The 16,088-nt window shown below is 40.4% G+C and overlaps 1 protein-coding gene across 1 annotated transcript in view; it reads left to right on the top strand.

Annotated features, from left to right (window-relative positions):
* The window catches only part of fstl5 (follistatin-like 5), a 126,675-nt gene that overhangs the window by 78,073 nt on the left and 32,514 nt on the right, over nucleotides 1-16,088 (top strand). Inside the window, exons 7-9 of the mRNA XM_078289030.1 lie at nucleotides 1,907-2,073; nucleotides 6,215-6,226; nucleotides 9,350-9,470. Coding sequence (XP_078145156.1) covers nucleotides 1,907-2,073; nucleotides 6,215-6,226; nucleotides 9,350-9,470 — 300 coding nt within the window. The remainder of the gene's footprint in view (nucleotides 1-1,906; nucleotides 2,074-6,214; nucleotides 6,227-9,349; nucleotides 9,471-16,088) is intronic.

The raw sequence follows: 16,088 nt of genomic DNA, 5'->3' as shown, positions 1-16,088 counted from the left end.
TTTCAACAGACCAAGAAAAGAGGAAATTAAAATTGCGATATACAGTATAGTGATCTATACTTAAGAGTTATACTCCACTCAGTCTCAAAGGAAAAGGGTGTTTAATCCTTTAATTGTGATGTAATCCTGGCAATGATTTGCCTGGGTTTAGGCAGGGTTTCAAAGGGCCAAAGGAGAGATTAGAAATCTTTACTCAGAAGTTCCCGATGAAGAAAATGTTTTAAATGTGAGTTATCTCAGAGCTCCAGGTCAGATTGTCTTAGATCTACTGGGTTGGCCAAGTTCACAGTTCAAAGACACAACAAGTGGGGCAAACACAGCAAATGAATGGGAAGGTTAAAAAAAAAAAAGCATTCAGAAGCCATCGGTAAGAGGGCCACCGGAGTCATGCTGTAATTGAAGGCACTCTCATCCTTATTCTCTGGGCTGTGGCGAGTGAATACTGTCTGCCGGACCTGCTCTTTCATTAGGTTTTGTATTTCATGCCCTCAGGAGCAGAACAAATTGAGTCTCTGTTTCCTTTTGCTCCGTTGCTCATTACCCAAGAGGAAGATTAAAAAGCGTTCTCACACAGCGGCCGTTACATAACAACACCAAAGGATGGTTGAATGTACATTGTACTCGTTGTCTCATTGAAGCGCTGGACACACAGTGGGCGTTAACTGACTGTGCCCATGATGACCACTCACAAACTCGCTCTGTTTTCCCTTTTGTTGGCGACAGTTGTCCTCATTCGTACGCAAAAATCATCTGTAGAGGGCGCAGTCACGTCCTTTAACAACTTAAGGCCCCATGAAATGACATCTTTACTTGAAACAGGATGTTGGGGCGGGACATAATGCAGTGAGGGATCATTCAAAAGTCTAAATCGATGGAATATGAGTCAGGGAGAGAAAGTATTTGATGGGAGGGGTGCCTACTGGTGTGGCGTGAGGTCACCATGAAAGATACTGTGTTTTCCAAGAAGTAAAAGTAATGGGAGTTCATGGGGACTTTAACAGAACATTTAGCTACTGCTGAACAGAATACTGAATTGAGCCAAGCAGTGATTCTGGTCGAGGTCTGCGGCTGTGTGTCCTTGGGGAAACTCTCTTGACAGCGCAGGCTTCTTTTTCCCGTTATTTTCAACGGAAAGGATGCGCTGTTGGGCATTCACAGCAAACACTGAAAGCTTAGCATGTTTTTAGCTGTCAGAGCACTGAGTGCTAGAAGTTAAAAATATTCCAACTTGTAGCTAAAGAGCAGTGTGCTTTAAATGGGTTTTCAACAGTCAACAGACCAACAGCAGCACTGGTGCTTCCAAAAGTGTCTGTATAGTGCTGCTAGCTAAAAAAAAGAGGTATGTGGTGGTGGAACAGGGGCTACGTCCTCAGAGAACTACTCTATTGTAGTATCATGACATAAATTATCCAAAGTATTTACTGTACACAGTTCCAATTATTTTGTAAATTGCACTAAATGTGCTGACTCAGTGGATCTTTAACTGAAAAAACAAACCACATCTGCCACTGTACCACAACAGCAGCTAATTGAGACACGCTTGTAGTTAGTGCTCTTGTTTTCAGGCTTCATTAAAACAAAAAATGTGGGCAAACATTTAGTCTCACATAGAGCAGCAACTCATAGGGTTTCTTCTGCTGGATTATAAGTGCTCAGAAGAAAGAATTGCATCAAATTTTGATAAATGGACAGACTCCGACTTAAAGACTGTTTACCTCCTCTCTTGTCTTGTCTAAGCCAACAAACTCAAATTAAAAGTTTTCCAAACAGCTGAAAGTACAGCCACAGTACAGTAGGCTAGTTCAACTTTGTTTCTCAAAACTTAAATTGAGCAAAAGTCCTCCTCCTTTAGTCCGGATGCTCTATCTGACATTCTGGGTTTTTTTCTTTTTCCTTTCCTCAACAGAAGTGTACCTGCTCACTCTTCCAGATGACCAGAAAGTGAGCGTCACCACGGTAACAGTTGGCCAGAGTGCCGTGTTGACTTGTGCCATTGCAGGGGAGGGGAGGCCTCCTATACTGTGGAAGCGCAACCATCAGCTTCTCAACTCCTTGAACCTGGAGGACATAAATGTAAGTAGAGCAGAACCAAGCCAAGCTACTCATCGCTCTGTTTTATCTCTTTCATTCCCTCTTGCACATTATGTGTAGATAGATAGATAGATAGATTTATAGATAGATAGATAGATAGATAGATAGATAGATAGATAGATAGATAGATAGACATGAAAGAAATCAGGATGCATACTTGCTTGAGAGTCTGTAGCAGGATCCTTCTAACACATTGCAGTGTAAACAGGTCTAATTGTTGGTTTTTCACAGTTATTTTGAAGTCATATCAATTTTTAACACTTATTTCGGAGCCTCTGCCTCTTAGCAAGAGCTTTCAGAAAATTTCACCCTGCATTTCTTGTAACTTCAAAGTCTGGTGTCTGTTGGCAATAATGGAATGATAACATAATGGGGAAAGGTGTTGCTAACTTTTTGTGGCAATGCCTCAGATTGTCAGCACTTTTATTTTTTTTTTTGGGACTGTTGGCACTGGCTTTGTATTGTAGGTCTGACAGTAATCCAGGGTGTCAGCTTGTGTTCTCAGTGTCTGTGTTTAGAGACTGCTGGGAGGGACAGGCATCTCAGACAAAGAAGGAAGATGAAGGGGGGATACCAAAGGGGTTCAGCTCTAGAGGAAGGACCTACTTTTACAACTCGGTGAAACAGTGTGTGCGCGTGCCTCTGTGTGTGTGTGTGTGTGTGTGTGTGTGTGTGTGTGTGTTTATCTGCATGCGTGCACGTGTGTGTGCCGCCGCCATTGCCCCAGACAGCCCTCTGTGTCGCTTTCATCCACATCAAAGGAACAAGGATACTCAGGTGGCGAGGTGCAGAAAAGGCAGATCTCCCTCGCCCTCCCTCCCCCCCTCTTCCCTGCTCCGTGTCAAGGCTGACCAAGATGAGTGTGAAGCCGCTGTGCATAATTAAGTCAACACTGTCGCAGTAGATAAAGGGAGATCCAGTGAAGCCACTAATGTAACATTAAATGTTGATGACCCTTAAAATGAGTAAGAGGCGCCCAGCTGTCGCCAGTCATACTTGGCACCATCAACCGGCGCTAAACTAGCGCACTGTTTCTGAGTGCTGGTGATGTGTGATTCCAGCAAAGAGCAGCGCTAATCCATAAGGTGTTTTTTATTTTTATTTTTTTTGTCATGCATTTCAAAATTACAGCTTTGCTAATGTTTCCTTTTTCAGTTATTTTGAATAATAAGCAATTCATAGTCAAATAGACAGTCTGCAAGTGCTGGGTGTAACAAAAAAACAAAAAAACAAAAAAAATAAATCTGTCAAGTCTGATTATTTCTTGAACAAGGAGGATTCACAGGAGAAAAAAACAGGAACTACTGTAGGTGTTGTAAGGTCAATACAGGCTTTGATCTACCTTTCATTTTTCCAAAGCCTGTTTTACTTGTATTTTTTTCAGATTCAATAGCAGCAGCGTTCTTTTCATCTCCTAATATTGCCTGAAGACATGGAGTGGAGTTGAGTGTCTCGATCGGGGGTGGTCTTTGTCTCTGCTTCACACACAATCACCGATTTCCGCCATTGACTAATACCAGAGCTGACACAGGTTTATTTTAAATTGAAATTTCAACTCGGAAATGAAAGCTGCTGTTGCAAAATGCTGTTCAGGATATTCATTTTAGCAAAAAAAAACAAAAAAAAAAAACATCAATAGCTTTAATATAGTGAGTATACAGGAATCATTTTCATACATCACAGCAAAGGACTTGAAAGTACCTTTTATCCTTTCAAAATGTCAGAGGTTGTTTTAATTTTGTGTTAAAACCTTTTTAAAAAAAGGTTTTAACCTTTTTGTTTTGCTTTTTGCGCATTATGGTTTTTTTCTCTTCATTTCTCTTCCCCCCCCCCCCCCCCTTTAAGGAGAAAGTAGAAGTGATTGGAGGGATATAGGGGGAGAAAGGAGAGCAGGTTGTGGTGGGAATCGATCGGAGTTTGCTCATGTGTGGTTACCTTCTCTGGAGAAAGCATCAAAATTCAATTTCAATCTACCTCTTTGCTTGAGTTATACATGATAGAAGCAGCAGGGCAGAAAGCAGGATGCATTTAACTTATTTGCATTTTAATTACGTATATATATTAACTGCATTTAACGATGTTGCATAAAATTACACTTGCTATATCTCTGTGGTACACTATGTAAAGTGCATGCTGCTGCAGCTGCATGAAGTGAGACTGTTAGCCAAACTGATATAGGGAGTAATCTATCTCTTCAGAGTGAGAAGTCGCTGTACTTTGGCCCTTGGGTCTGTGATTGTCAGTTTTGATTTTCTGTTGGTGCCTAACAAAGATAGGTTGGATGTGTACAGGTTACCTCCAGAGCAGCTACACTAATACAGAACCCCACCAGCAAGTGAATCAACATGAGGGCTAATAGTCTCGTGTGGCTCATCAGAAAACTGTGTGCGGACCGCGCAGGACCAAGAGAAACTACCGATGGAACTTGAGCAGCACACCAACGCCGGCTTAATCCAGATTTATTTTTGGCTCTTGGTCTTCCAGTCAATCACTGTTGTTCCTTCCAGGGAGGAGAATGGATTTTGTCTGCACCTGGCATCCGCAGACCCGCTCTAAATTGCCTTGCAGACAATTTCTGTATAATTGCTGGCTGTTAATATTTGTGAGCATCCACTGCCAGCCCTAATTACAGTCGTATCCCTGTGAGTGCGCATGGGAGGTTTATGCAGTCTAATCTTACAGGCCCTCCCAGTTTAGAATGTGGTTATTTTGGAAATTTTTGTCGACATTCAGACTCACTGAATCGCGCATTAATCCCAGTGGTGCGCTTGTATCCTGGAGTTCAATAGAGCCCCTCTAAATTTTGACAAAGCAGCTTACTGTAATTCCATGAAGTTGACAGTTGCTGGCTATTGCATCATCATCCAGGGCTGTCGACATTTCAATCCTTCCAGAGCAGCCGAGCCAAAGACAGAGTTTTGTGTGTGTGTGTGTGTGTGTGTGTGTGTGTGTGTATGGGGGCGGGGTCTCTAGGGTTCTTGAAATAGTTTGGAAAATGGATTTGATAGTTTCCAGTTCTTGAAAAGTTTGGGAATGTCACAACAAAGTGTACAAAAGTACTTCCGACAAGGAACAAATGTTTGCCTCAAGCTCAGATAGTGGTGCTGTATATGGGGGAAAACTGTGATGCTTGTGAAGAGTAATCATCAGCTATAGAGTGATATATATATGTTCCAGTTCCAACTAGTCAAATTGCCAGGTCAGTATTTCCAGTCAGGAAATTATTGTCTGGAAAACATGGAATTTTGAAATGGAAAACCTGTAGGAAGGCAGAGACTGGTGATTCATTAGGAATGGAAATAACACTCTTCCCTTATCTCAACTGTGGGGATAAGTGTTTTTTATCTCCTATAGTGTTCAGTGCCTTGTGCTGGTGGGTATAGCATTATCTCTGTATGGCAGAGACATATGTAACATTGAACGTATGTGATTATACTTAATATCTACACTGGGCTTTGATCAATATGTACCACCTGTAGCGATACAATTAGCATTCTTCCGGTGCTCTTTGGATAAAAAAAGTCAAGCTGTGCAGCATTGCATCAGATAACATGCCTTAATGAATTGCAGTACTGTGTTATACCAACGCACAGCATATGATGTAACTGTCATTTGTGCTATTTAGAGCGAGCTTCTGTTCATTCAGAAACCTGGATTTTAGCAGAAAACAGGGTTGGGTCAGACCGGATATGTGATTGGGGTTATTTATGTTTTTTTAATTACTATGCTGATATTGCACCTACATTTGGGCAAGTCGAGGCACGTTTGTTTATATAGCACATTTCATAGACAAAGGCAATTCACAGTAAGATAAAAAGAGAGAATAAATATAGAATTAAAATGCATAAAAAGAGAATAAAGATAAAGTTGCATAGGAAGTGCAGAACAAAAACGTTTTGAGCGTAGTTTTAAAAGTGGCCAAAGTTGGGGCGCTTCTTAGTCTCACACCTACTCCACAACATCATACCCAAAGATTTCTGACCTCAGCATCATGATCGATTGTATGTACAGTAATGGCGGTAATGTAGCCTGTCTGCTTCATAATCCATGTATTAAGCCTCCTCTTAATCCCGTGTTTGAACTAACCCTCTGAATGTTTCACCTCTGCTCTTCTCCCTAACAGATCCCGTCCCAGGTAGGTTTTTTTTTTTTTTTTTTTCTGAACAGACTGACATTGCTTCATGTTGTGAACCATTCACAAAAAAAAAGCCCGCAAAGCTAGTGAGTCCCTGCAAGGTGTGACAGATGTGTGATGCTGTAATCAAAAAACAAATAACAAAAAAAAAGCAGAAAATCCAGCACAGTGAGTTTGAACTCTGAAATGCAGATTATGTGTTGTGGACACTAGAGTTGGAACAATATATCGTAATGCAATTTATCACAATACAAAAATGTGACAATACGTATCGTGGGGCAGAAAAATGAATCGTGATGTTCGCTACATTTTTTTCTCCTGTAGTAATCACAAACGAGACAGCTTGCCCATCACAATTTCACAAGCTCTCCATCCAAATTATATTATCTGCACATTGTAATGACATTTTTAACATTAATTGTTGACAATGACATAAATTGTTGTTTACATTCTAGCAAGCCAATGCCATTGCTAGAAAGATTTGTGTCTCAGAAATAAACATAATCTGCACAGTCAGACTTTGTTGTCATTGAACTTTAATTTGATACATCGTATCGTGAGATAACAATATCATCCCATCCCTAATGGACACAAATAGTTCCTCCACCATGAAAGGATTATGTGACAACAGCACGAATAAGAAACGCATTTCTCTCACTTTTCGTGCACAGAGCACATGAATTGCATTTTAAGGCATCATGCTCATTTCATGAAATTGCCAGAGACCAGGCTGCAAAATCCTCCTTCAAGGCCCATTTGCTGAAAGCCACGCCCCCACCTGAGTGTAGGTGGCTGCTCAGTGTCCTTTCAGAGGTGACCTGGCTGTGACAGCTTTATTAATTATAGTTCTTTGAGGGCTATGGCCTATCTGTAGATCCACCCTCCACCTGCCCTTGTCTGTTCCTCTGAGCAGTCGTGCCCCGGCCTGCTCTGCCTGCGGGGAGCCGGGTGCTGGGTGCTGCTGGGTGCCGCTGATAGCTGAGGTGGGGAGAGGTGGAGGAATCGTGTCGACAGGCTCCGCCGTGGCTCGTTCCACCCCTCTGAGTTTCATTTCTCCCCCCCATTCATTTTTCATTTAAAAAGGTGACACAATATGCTCTCAGCCCAAAGGGCCAAAACGCACCATCGATTTCCCCTCATATTGTGAAGCTCTGATGCTTCACTCAGCCCGAGCCGCTACCCGGCTTGTCGGCTAGATCGGAGCACACCGGGACCAGCTGATAAACACACCGAATGGCTGTAAACGTGACGGCTGGCTCTTCCGGCTCGTCTGTAGATGGAAGTATGTGGAAGACAAATGCCAAGATGTACACAGGTAGCAAAGATGTGGCTGGAATGGTAAAAGCAATTTAATGAGAAAAAAAAAGCTCTTTTGTCGTTTTTCTTTTTACAAGCTCTCTCAAAGAGGGCCGGTAATTAGGGCTGAGATATTTCTTGAATAAAGGAATGTTGTGTTCAGCACAAAAAAAAAACATTTTTTAGGAGCATGGGTGCAGACTCATGGACATTCTTAGGAGCAAAAGTTCACACGACTGAAAATACATCTCAATGTTTTTTTAATGCGTGGCAGCAATCAGGAATGAACACGTTTTGGCACTTGGCCTTTGTCAAGTTAGTGGGCGCTGGAGAAAACCCTAATGAAGGCCGAACACGTTCATTTCTGAATGCTGCTGTGCATTCGAAAGTGCTGAAACCTATTATTGTGAGTAGAAACACTTCTTTTGTTTCTAAGTACTCCCTGAAGAACTATAGCATAATCACTTGAGAGACTGAATGCAGCGCTGCAAAAGATATCCATCTTAACGAGTCATTTAGTCAAGAATTGAATCTTAAAATCTTGGGGTTTTTTTTTTGTGAAACTAAATCTGACAATGGGATGAGATGATTTCATTTGTTTCCAATGCAGTTTCATCTGTTTTGAGAAGTTTGTCGAAACAAGTGACATATCATGAAATAAGGTAGATGACTAGTGTCAAAATAATATCAAGAAAATTCTAGAAATTAGTTCATTTGCATTGGAAACGAATGAAATCATCTCACTCGATTTGCAGATTTTTTCACCTGTTTTAAGAAAAATAATTTAAAAAATCCCAGATAAAATGAGTTGTTAAGTCATGTTGCCATTCTTTTGCAGCATGGTCTTAACAAGGTGGCGGATATTTGCTTTTTGCCAGATGGATTCATCACACCAACACACCGTCAATGGGCTCATTAGCTTTGGGGGCTTCTATCAGTGCTAGAGCTGAATAATTTATTCTTGTGTTTGCTTTCTTTTCTTGTCCGGCACCCGTTTTTTTGTGTTCACCGGCTTAATAATTATAACACAGCATGAATTAATTATGTTTCAGTTGGCTCTTCACAAATTCACATCACGGATGGGTTTTGGTTTAATTACAATTTTTGTTTTGCTTTAAATAGGCCACAAGAGAATTGGAGTGAAACAGGTTTTGTGCATTTGTGTGGCGTGCGTGTTAACAAAAGGGTAACAACTCTCATTTTGGCCTTTTCAGGGACGATGATTCAACATGACATTTGAGATGATTATTCACAGAAGCGACAATATTCATTCTGATTGACCCTGTGTATTCAGCAACCAATTTGAGTTTCCTTGTTTCTGTTTTGAAAAACAGCTCACATTGCATGTTTTCTACTCTGATCAATTGTAGCCCTAGTCCTTCTTTCCTATCGGATCACTTTCCTCTTATTTGGAAATATGGCATTTGCCAAAACCACTAGAGACTATTTTTCTTAACTGTGATTGCCATAATAATTTTGCACAATTCTTCTTTGTGGCACCACAAGGCTTCGGCCTTTGACTGAGATCGATGGACATTTGCTACACCATGTGCCTTTTTGAACCATTGCTATATTTTTCATTTCCTATGCTGCTATGGAACATGCTTATCTTCTCATCTGGCATTCCCATTTAAACAGCTGATTTCCAGCTCCAAACGCCTTCACATCATCACCGCAGCACTGCTGATCAAAGTCTGCCAATAATTCAGACTCTCTCTCTTTCTCTCTCTCTCTCTCTCTCTCTCTCTCTCTCTCTGTCGCTCTCTCTCTCTCTCTCTCTCTCTCTCTCTCTCTCTCTCTCTCTCTCTCTCTCTCTCTCTCTGGTAGGACTTTGGGGATGACGGCTCCCTGTACATCACCAAGGTGACCACAACCCACATGGGCAACTATACCTGTCATGCCGATGGCTACGAGCAACTCTCACAGACACACACTCTCCAAGTTAATGGTAAGAAGCCCACACACACACACACACTCTCAACCACACACACACACTATGGGACCAGAATGGCTATTCGCTGTATCTACTCTACCATCCACTTTGGCATTCTCTAAATCATCTTTGGTGGGTAAACTAGTGAAAATGGCCGATGTGTTTTGAAATCCATCAGCCTCTGTGGCTGGCTGATGGGAAATTTAGTTCCCCGCCATGCTGAAGACCTTGAAAGGACACACAGATCTGCTCTTGTTGTGAAGGTTTGCTGAGTCTTGTTGTGATCAACATAGTTTAGAGGAGAAAACATGTTGATTAATTAACCTGCAGGGAGGTTTCACATAATTCCAACATGTACGCGAGGTGCGGCTGATTAGCCCATCAGTGGTGAGGGGGGTAAAAGAGACTGAGAGCACGGTTATTATTTTGAATTTCTTGACAAAGGCCAAGGACCGAAACATCAACAGAATAAAGCTGAGTTTATAATTGCGTGTGTGCCGGGAGTATGTTTGGTTTTTTTTGACAAGGTGATCATCATAGTCATCTGTCACTGCTCAGAATGATTAGTTCAAATGACCTTTAGATTTAAGAGAAATGTCTAAAGTAGTAATACATCTTTTTTGTGCTCATTGCTGTGGTGTTTCTGCACTTCCCAGAGCGGAGCTTGGATTTTCTGTTGATGCAGTTTGAGTTTCTGTAGGTGGCGCTCTTTTCTTTGTCTGTTCAGCCATGGTGGCTATCGCTGCTCATGCGAACTACCCAGTTCTGCTTCTGTTTATTTCAAACAAACCGCTGTTACGGCTTCCGGTAACGTGAAACACATCACGTTCTGTGCGGCAGAGGATTTTTCCATGGAAAGGTGTTTAGAACAGCAGATATAAAAGCTTTCATGGACTGGGTATAGGTTGAATTACGATTGTTTTATATCAGTCAACAATAGAGTAGCAAAATGCAAATTTACTCGAAAACGCTAAATACATTATTACTGTTTATTCTTGAGACACAAGGTGTTTGAACCTATTTTATTTTATTTTCCAAGTTAAAATAGTCCATTTCAGCTCTAATGAGCTGAACCAAAATAAACCACAGTGTTGGAATGGAGAAAGCTTGAGGTGGCAAATCCTAATGATATTAACATCTCCATTACATGTGACAGACAGACATTAACATTCATCTTAAAACATTACTCTCAGCTTAATGGCAATGGTATACTTTTTGCGGCCGGTCCGTATCTGCTGGTCTGATTATACCGGATGTTTCCCGGCTGCTGTTTATGGAAAAAGAGTGAATGTCATTACACTAATGGGTGTTACTTTTGGTCCTAATTGTTGCTGAAACTTTCAGATGACCTTTTACTAGAGACTATAAATGTCCCATTCTTAGGCTGGCTAAAGTCTCCCAAGGCCTGCTGTCACCCTGCCAAGGCCGCAGGGATTTCTGTAAAACTCAAGTAAGAAACAGCTGAAAGAAGGAGGTAACTCTTGGAAACTTGGAGTTTGTATGCTGGGCATCAGTCTGTGGTCACCAGGATGATGAGACATACAGTATTTGCAGTTTTATCGAGAATAGCTGAGTGCAATTTAGTCTAGACATATTTTTTTTTTATAAAGCAACTCTTTTGATATATCTGCGAAGTAGGCAGAGGGCAGTCAGGTTTCCGTACTGTAAACTATGTGCAGTGAATGGGAGGTCATTAAGTGGCTTAGTGCTTTGATCCTTATTGTACTGACTTGAATAAGGCAGAGGGACTGCTTACGATCAGACTGACTCATCAAAATGCCCCACACTTAAAGCCATATTTTCACTTTTGTGGGAGTCCACTTCTTAGTGTTGGCTGCTCCAGCTTGATGAAGATGCTGTATCTTTTTCCTCGATGTATTCTGTTTGTTATATTATCTTCAGTATGTTCCTTTTGTTGGGATTATTTGTTTTTATCTTCAATATGTTCTATTTGGTCTGTTTTTTTTTTTTTTTTATATCTATACCCTTTTCTTTCCTGCTGCAATGACCCAATTTTCCGACGGGAATCAATAAAGTTACATCTAATTTGCACTGTGGCTGGAAAGTTTGTCCACTCTCCCAGCCACTTTAGCAGAAAATAAATTGTTGTTTGGAGCAAATTAATGAAAGTGGTAGGTTGAATTTGTCAAATCCATCAGCCACTTTTGCTGCTGAAAAAAGAACTTTTGTTTCCCGAGCTGGTAAATTGCTTTCATTTCGAAAACCTAAATCTAAAGAATTATATTTCTAACATGTGAAATATGACAAAGTGGGTCGGAGGCTCTGCCTGTCCAGCATCACATTTCAAGAAATAATTTTAGCTGTTTGCAGTTATTAGTGAATATACATGACATGCACACTATACACTGTTTACATACACAGTTCATTAACAATGTCTTCTAATTATTTCCCTTACTCTGGTTCTGATGAGAATAATTTGATTATGTTGTTTCTATGGATAGCGAAAATAATGTTTTGTTAATATTCCTGAGTAGTTTGCAGAGTGATACGGTATGTGTTTATTGCAGTAAACTTGTGAGAACTGATAAAAACTGCAAGCCAAGAAAAACAGCTTTAGTGGTACTAAAGTGCCGCTAAAGAGACCCCAGAAATGGGATTTTGATAACTATCTCCCATTAAGAAAGATTACCAAAGTTGTTTTAGTCATACATAATCACTTTCTATCATAATAGGTATATCACATATTACATAAGCAACTGGAAATACTTCAGTGCTCATTATTTTTAATAGTTTTCTGAAGAGAAAAAAATATGTCTCCAAGTTACAACAAAGGAAAATACTGTCCTTGGATTATAGTCTTTATAAAGTAAAGCTTTAACTCATCATCAGCACAATAAACACCAAATAAAATGTATCCATTGAATAGTTTTTCTTGAAAATAAAACTCTAGAGTTTCATTTAAAAAGTACTCAATTATGTTTGAGGTACACCAAAGGCTAAGGATAAACTATAAAAAAAATAAATAGTGCAGGTTAAGTTAAAAACCAAATGCATTTCTCATCTTCTTACACCTGTAGGGTTGAATAAAACTCATGAAACGTGTGAAACTACCACTTAATGTCCTCCTTCATCTCCTCCTTCTATAAAGACCCTCTGTCAAGTCATTCACTGTAGTATAAAAATACCAAGGTAAACACAGTTTGTTTACCATTTGATGCAAAAAGTGCAATGATTGGCCAAAATTACAAGTCCTAGCAAATATTGCAGGGATTGGCTGAATTTGTAGGAATTATTGCCATCCCAAAATCACCAATTCCTGGAGGGACTGATTCCTATCTTCATGCTGTGATTATTGACTTTATTCATCAGTCACATCTTCTTCAGTAGGTTGCAGGTCAGTCACTTCCCTCCTGTCAAAGCCATCAGTCTTCTCACTGTCTTTGCATGCCAAGTTGCTCCTACTGTATGCAAATGATCCAATACTAAAACCTGAAAAGCTATGTATGGCTGGCTATCTTTGGAAATGTTTTGATACAGGTTCCAATACTCAAATACAGTGCCAATATTCTAATTTAACATATAACATTCCTGTTAAACATACTATATCATATTTTACATCATGTGATAGAGTAATTTGTCTATATTTGTATTTGCCATCTGCTTCTTTAAATAGAAATAGGCCACACTCAACTGATTTCTCCAATAAAAATGAAGAAAAACAAGAGGTTTCATTATCTAACATTCTGAAACTTTTTGATAGCTTTCAATACACTCTGATTCCTCAAAATCAATATTGATCCCAAAAATAGTATAAGCAATATCATAGCCCTAGCTCTCCATGTAAAGAAAATGAATAGTATGATATTTTCTGAGACTGGTGGTTCCTGCATTTCATAATCCTGGTGTACAATGTTGGATTTCCTTTTCTATGGTTCTCTATTCTTTTCGGGCACCAGATCTCCGTTCTGAATTGCTTTAATTTAGATTTCTCTATTTGGATCCCCAGCAAGTAAATAATAAAACCAGAAAACAAAACACCAAAAGCAAGCAAATGAGCACAACCCCCCCACACACACACGTACAAAATGACACCTCTCTGAAGGTAGACAAGAAATGAAAAGACGTTAGAGCATACAAACAAGGCGTAGCGGTATTCCCCGGAGTTCCATTATGCTTGCTAATTTCTGTCCCAGATCTTTCTCATAACAATGGCTCCAGCATTTTTACTTTTATATTTGTTTTACCCTTGAAATTTTCTAGTACTTTTCACTATACAGGTTCTGCACTGGATTCAGGCCTTGAACAAAACTGTTGTCTGAGCTGGTTTACTCCCATCTCTCCCCAGGAGGCCTGGAGCTAGCTGGGAGAGACTAATCACAGCTGAGAGAGAGAAAGCTTTCGTCATGGTGTGTGTGTGTGTGTGTGTGTGTGTGTGTGTCTCGATGAATGTCTGTACGTGTGTGTGTACAGTATGTCATGGCGGTGAATGTGTGTCTATGTTTGTCTATGCGTGATGGGGAAGACACAGTTTTATGTGTGTGTTTGTGAGTGTGAGCGTGTGGGTAGAGGGGGGGTGCACTGGTCAGTTCCCACAATGCAATAGTTATGACCAGCATGTTTTTCAGCAACAGCCACAAGTTCAATTTGATTGAGGAGTTGTAACAAGTCTGCCAGGCTTAGTTGGAAATCGCCCAGCAATGTGATGGGGAAGTGGTCTCCTGCCATGGTGTGTGTGAGTGTGTGTGTTTACTTGTGTGTATGTGTGTGTGTGTGTGTGTCTGTCTGTATGCATGCTCATCTTCTAGAGCACCGCGGCCGATGGGAGCCTTGCTGAGTGATTGACGGCTGGCTGGGGAGCTTTATGATGGAGCTGTCAGCCCTGCTGTGTCGCATTCTCCCGGCAGTGGCTCTCCTGACACTCTCAGGAACACATCAGAATACAACTCCTCTCCTATCTTGTCTGAATTGAGTTTTGAGTGGAAAAATCCCACCGACCGGCTAGTTCCTTTCATTTTCGTGTCCGTCCAGGCAAAAGAAATGGTGATTTAAACACAAACCAAGTTTACAAATGCACATGTTGGCAGCGTAACCGAGGTAAGCCTGCAGAAGGCGGGATACCAAGGGAGAACACGCTTTCCTATTTTGCGGAAAAAGGAAAGATGCCTGGCGAAAGAAAATAGTTAGATTTTTATTCATAGCTAATAACGCATTTGGGAATATGGCAAAAGATGCAGAGTGGAAGATTAATTGGGAGTGGAGGCGTAAATTTCAATCATAAGTTTACCTTTTTATTTTTATTGACTTCCAGCAGCAAAATAAGTATAAAGGCATATTTTCAAAGCTTTTTGAAATGCTTTATATTATTCCATCCACACATTATTATATCTTCATTTAAAAATTAAGATTCCATATTTATATCAGTCACAATTTATCACATGCCATCAGTAATTATCTGGGTTTTTTTTTTGGAACGGCTGATTTCATGCACTAGGCTGGCACACTTAACAACCACTTGCTGCATAGTTAATTGCAATTAGTGCTTGTCCTAAACTAATAATTATCCCAATTCTTCTGATAATATCAAGTAAATTATATATTGAACTTAATTCTGTATAACTTTCAACTCATTGCGATACAATAATGCAGCATTTTCATTTGCACTCATCCAGAGCCTTCTGAACCCATTTCTCTTTCTCAGCAGCCTACTAATTTAATAGATTTGTACCTCTGGCTTGTCAGCTCTTTTATTCTACCTTAAAGGGACATTAAATAATATATGACTTTCATCAACTCCTATCTCTGACCAGAAGGAATTGCAACAAGGATGAATGGATAGCTACAGCTTGACAGGATGAAGTCTTTCTCCCACATTCAAGCATCTTCCCACAGGACAACTTCCCTCAGCTGAGGGGGCATTAACTGATCTATGATCTGTATTGACCTCTTACGGCAACCAGTAGGAATTGCAACAACATTGATAGAACTTATTTCTTCCTACACAAGTCTCTGGTGCACCTCCACCCCTCCCTCCCCCTGATATTTGGTGGCAATAAAACAATAAAGTCCCATTTTCACAGTAGCGACTAATTAGAGCAGAGATCCAACAGAAATGTCTAGAAGATGCAATGCAAAATACTGTAGTGATAATGATAGTGCTCTGTCATTTGCTTTTTTGGCTTGAGAACGAGGCTTTTAGCTTTAATAGCTGAAATGTGGCGTGATGGCGGTTACTCGCTCGTAGCACCGTCCTCCATCACTGAGCAGCTGAAAATGCGAGTGAGTTGAAATGCATATTGCCGGGGAGTTTTTCTTCCAAAACAGAGATTATAGGTGAGTTTTGAAAGCTAGAAATCTCAGCACCTGGCAAAGTAATCGGTGAGTCATTAGTTTTAATCAGCAACCCTATCAACCCCCTGCAGATTTATTATGGCCATGTTATGCCATGCAGTAAAAATCGTACTTATCGCCCCTTTAATTCCACATAATTTGTTGAAAAATCAGTTCAAACACCACTCTAGTTAGAACCTTAATCAACTCAAGAAATTGACATAAATGTAATTAGATGTTAAGCAATGTTTCTGTGTTTACCTTTACACAGGATCAGATGCTACATAGTTACCTGTGCCTCATGCTGTTAAACTAGGGCGAATGCCTGCATATACCTAGTTTGGA

This window comes from Centroberyx gerrardi, chromosome 16 (assembly GCF_048128805.1).
Source record: "Centroberyx gerrardi isolate f3 chromosome 16, fCenGer3.hap1.cur.20231027, whole genome shotgun sequence".
NCBI classification, from domain to species: domain Eukaryota; kingdom Metazoa; phylum Chordata; class Actinopteri; order Beryciformes; family Berycidae; genus Centroberyx; species Centroberyx gerrardi.
Note: the sequence above shows the minus strand (reverse complement) of the source record. Positions and strands in the feature narration are given on the sequence as shown.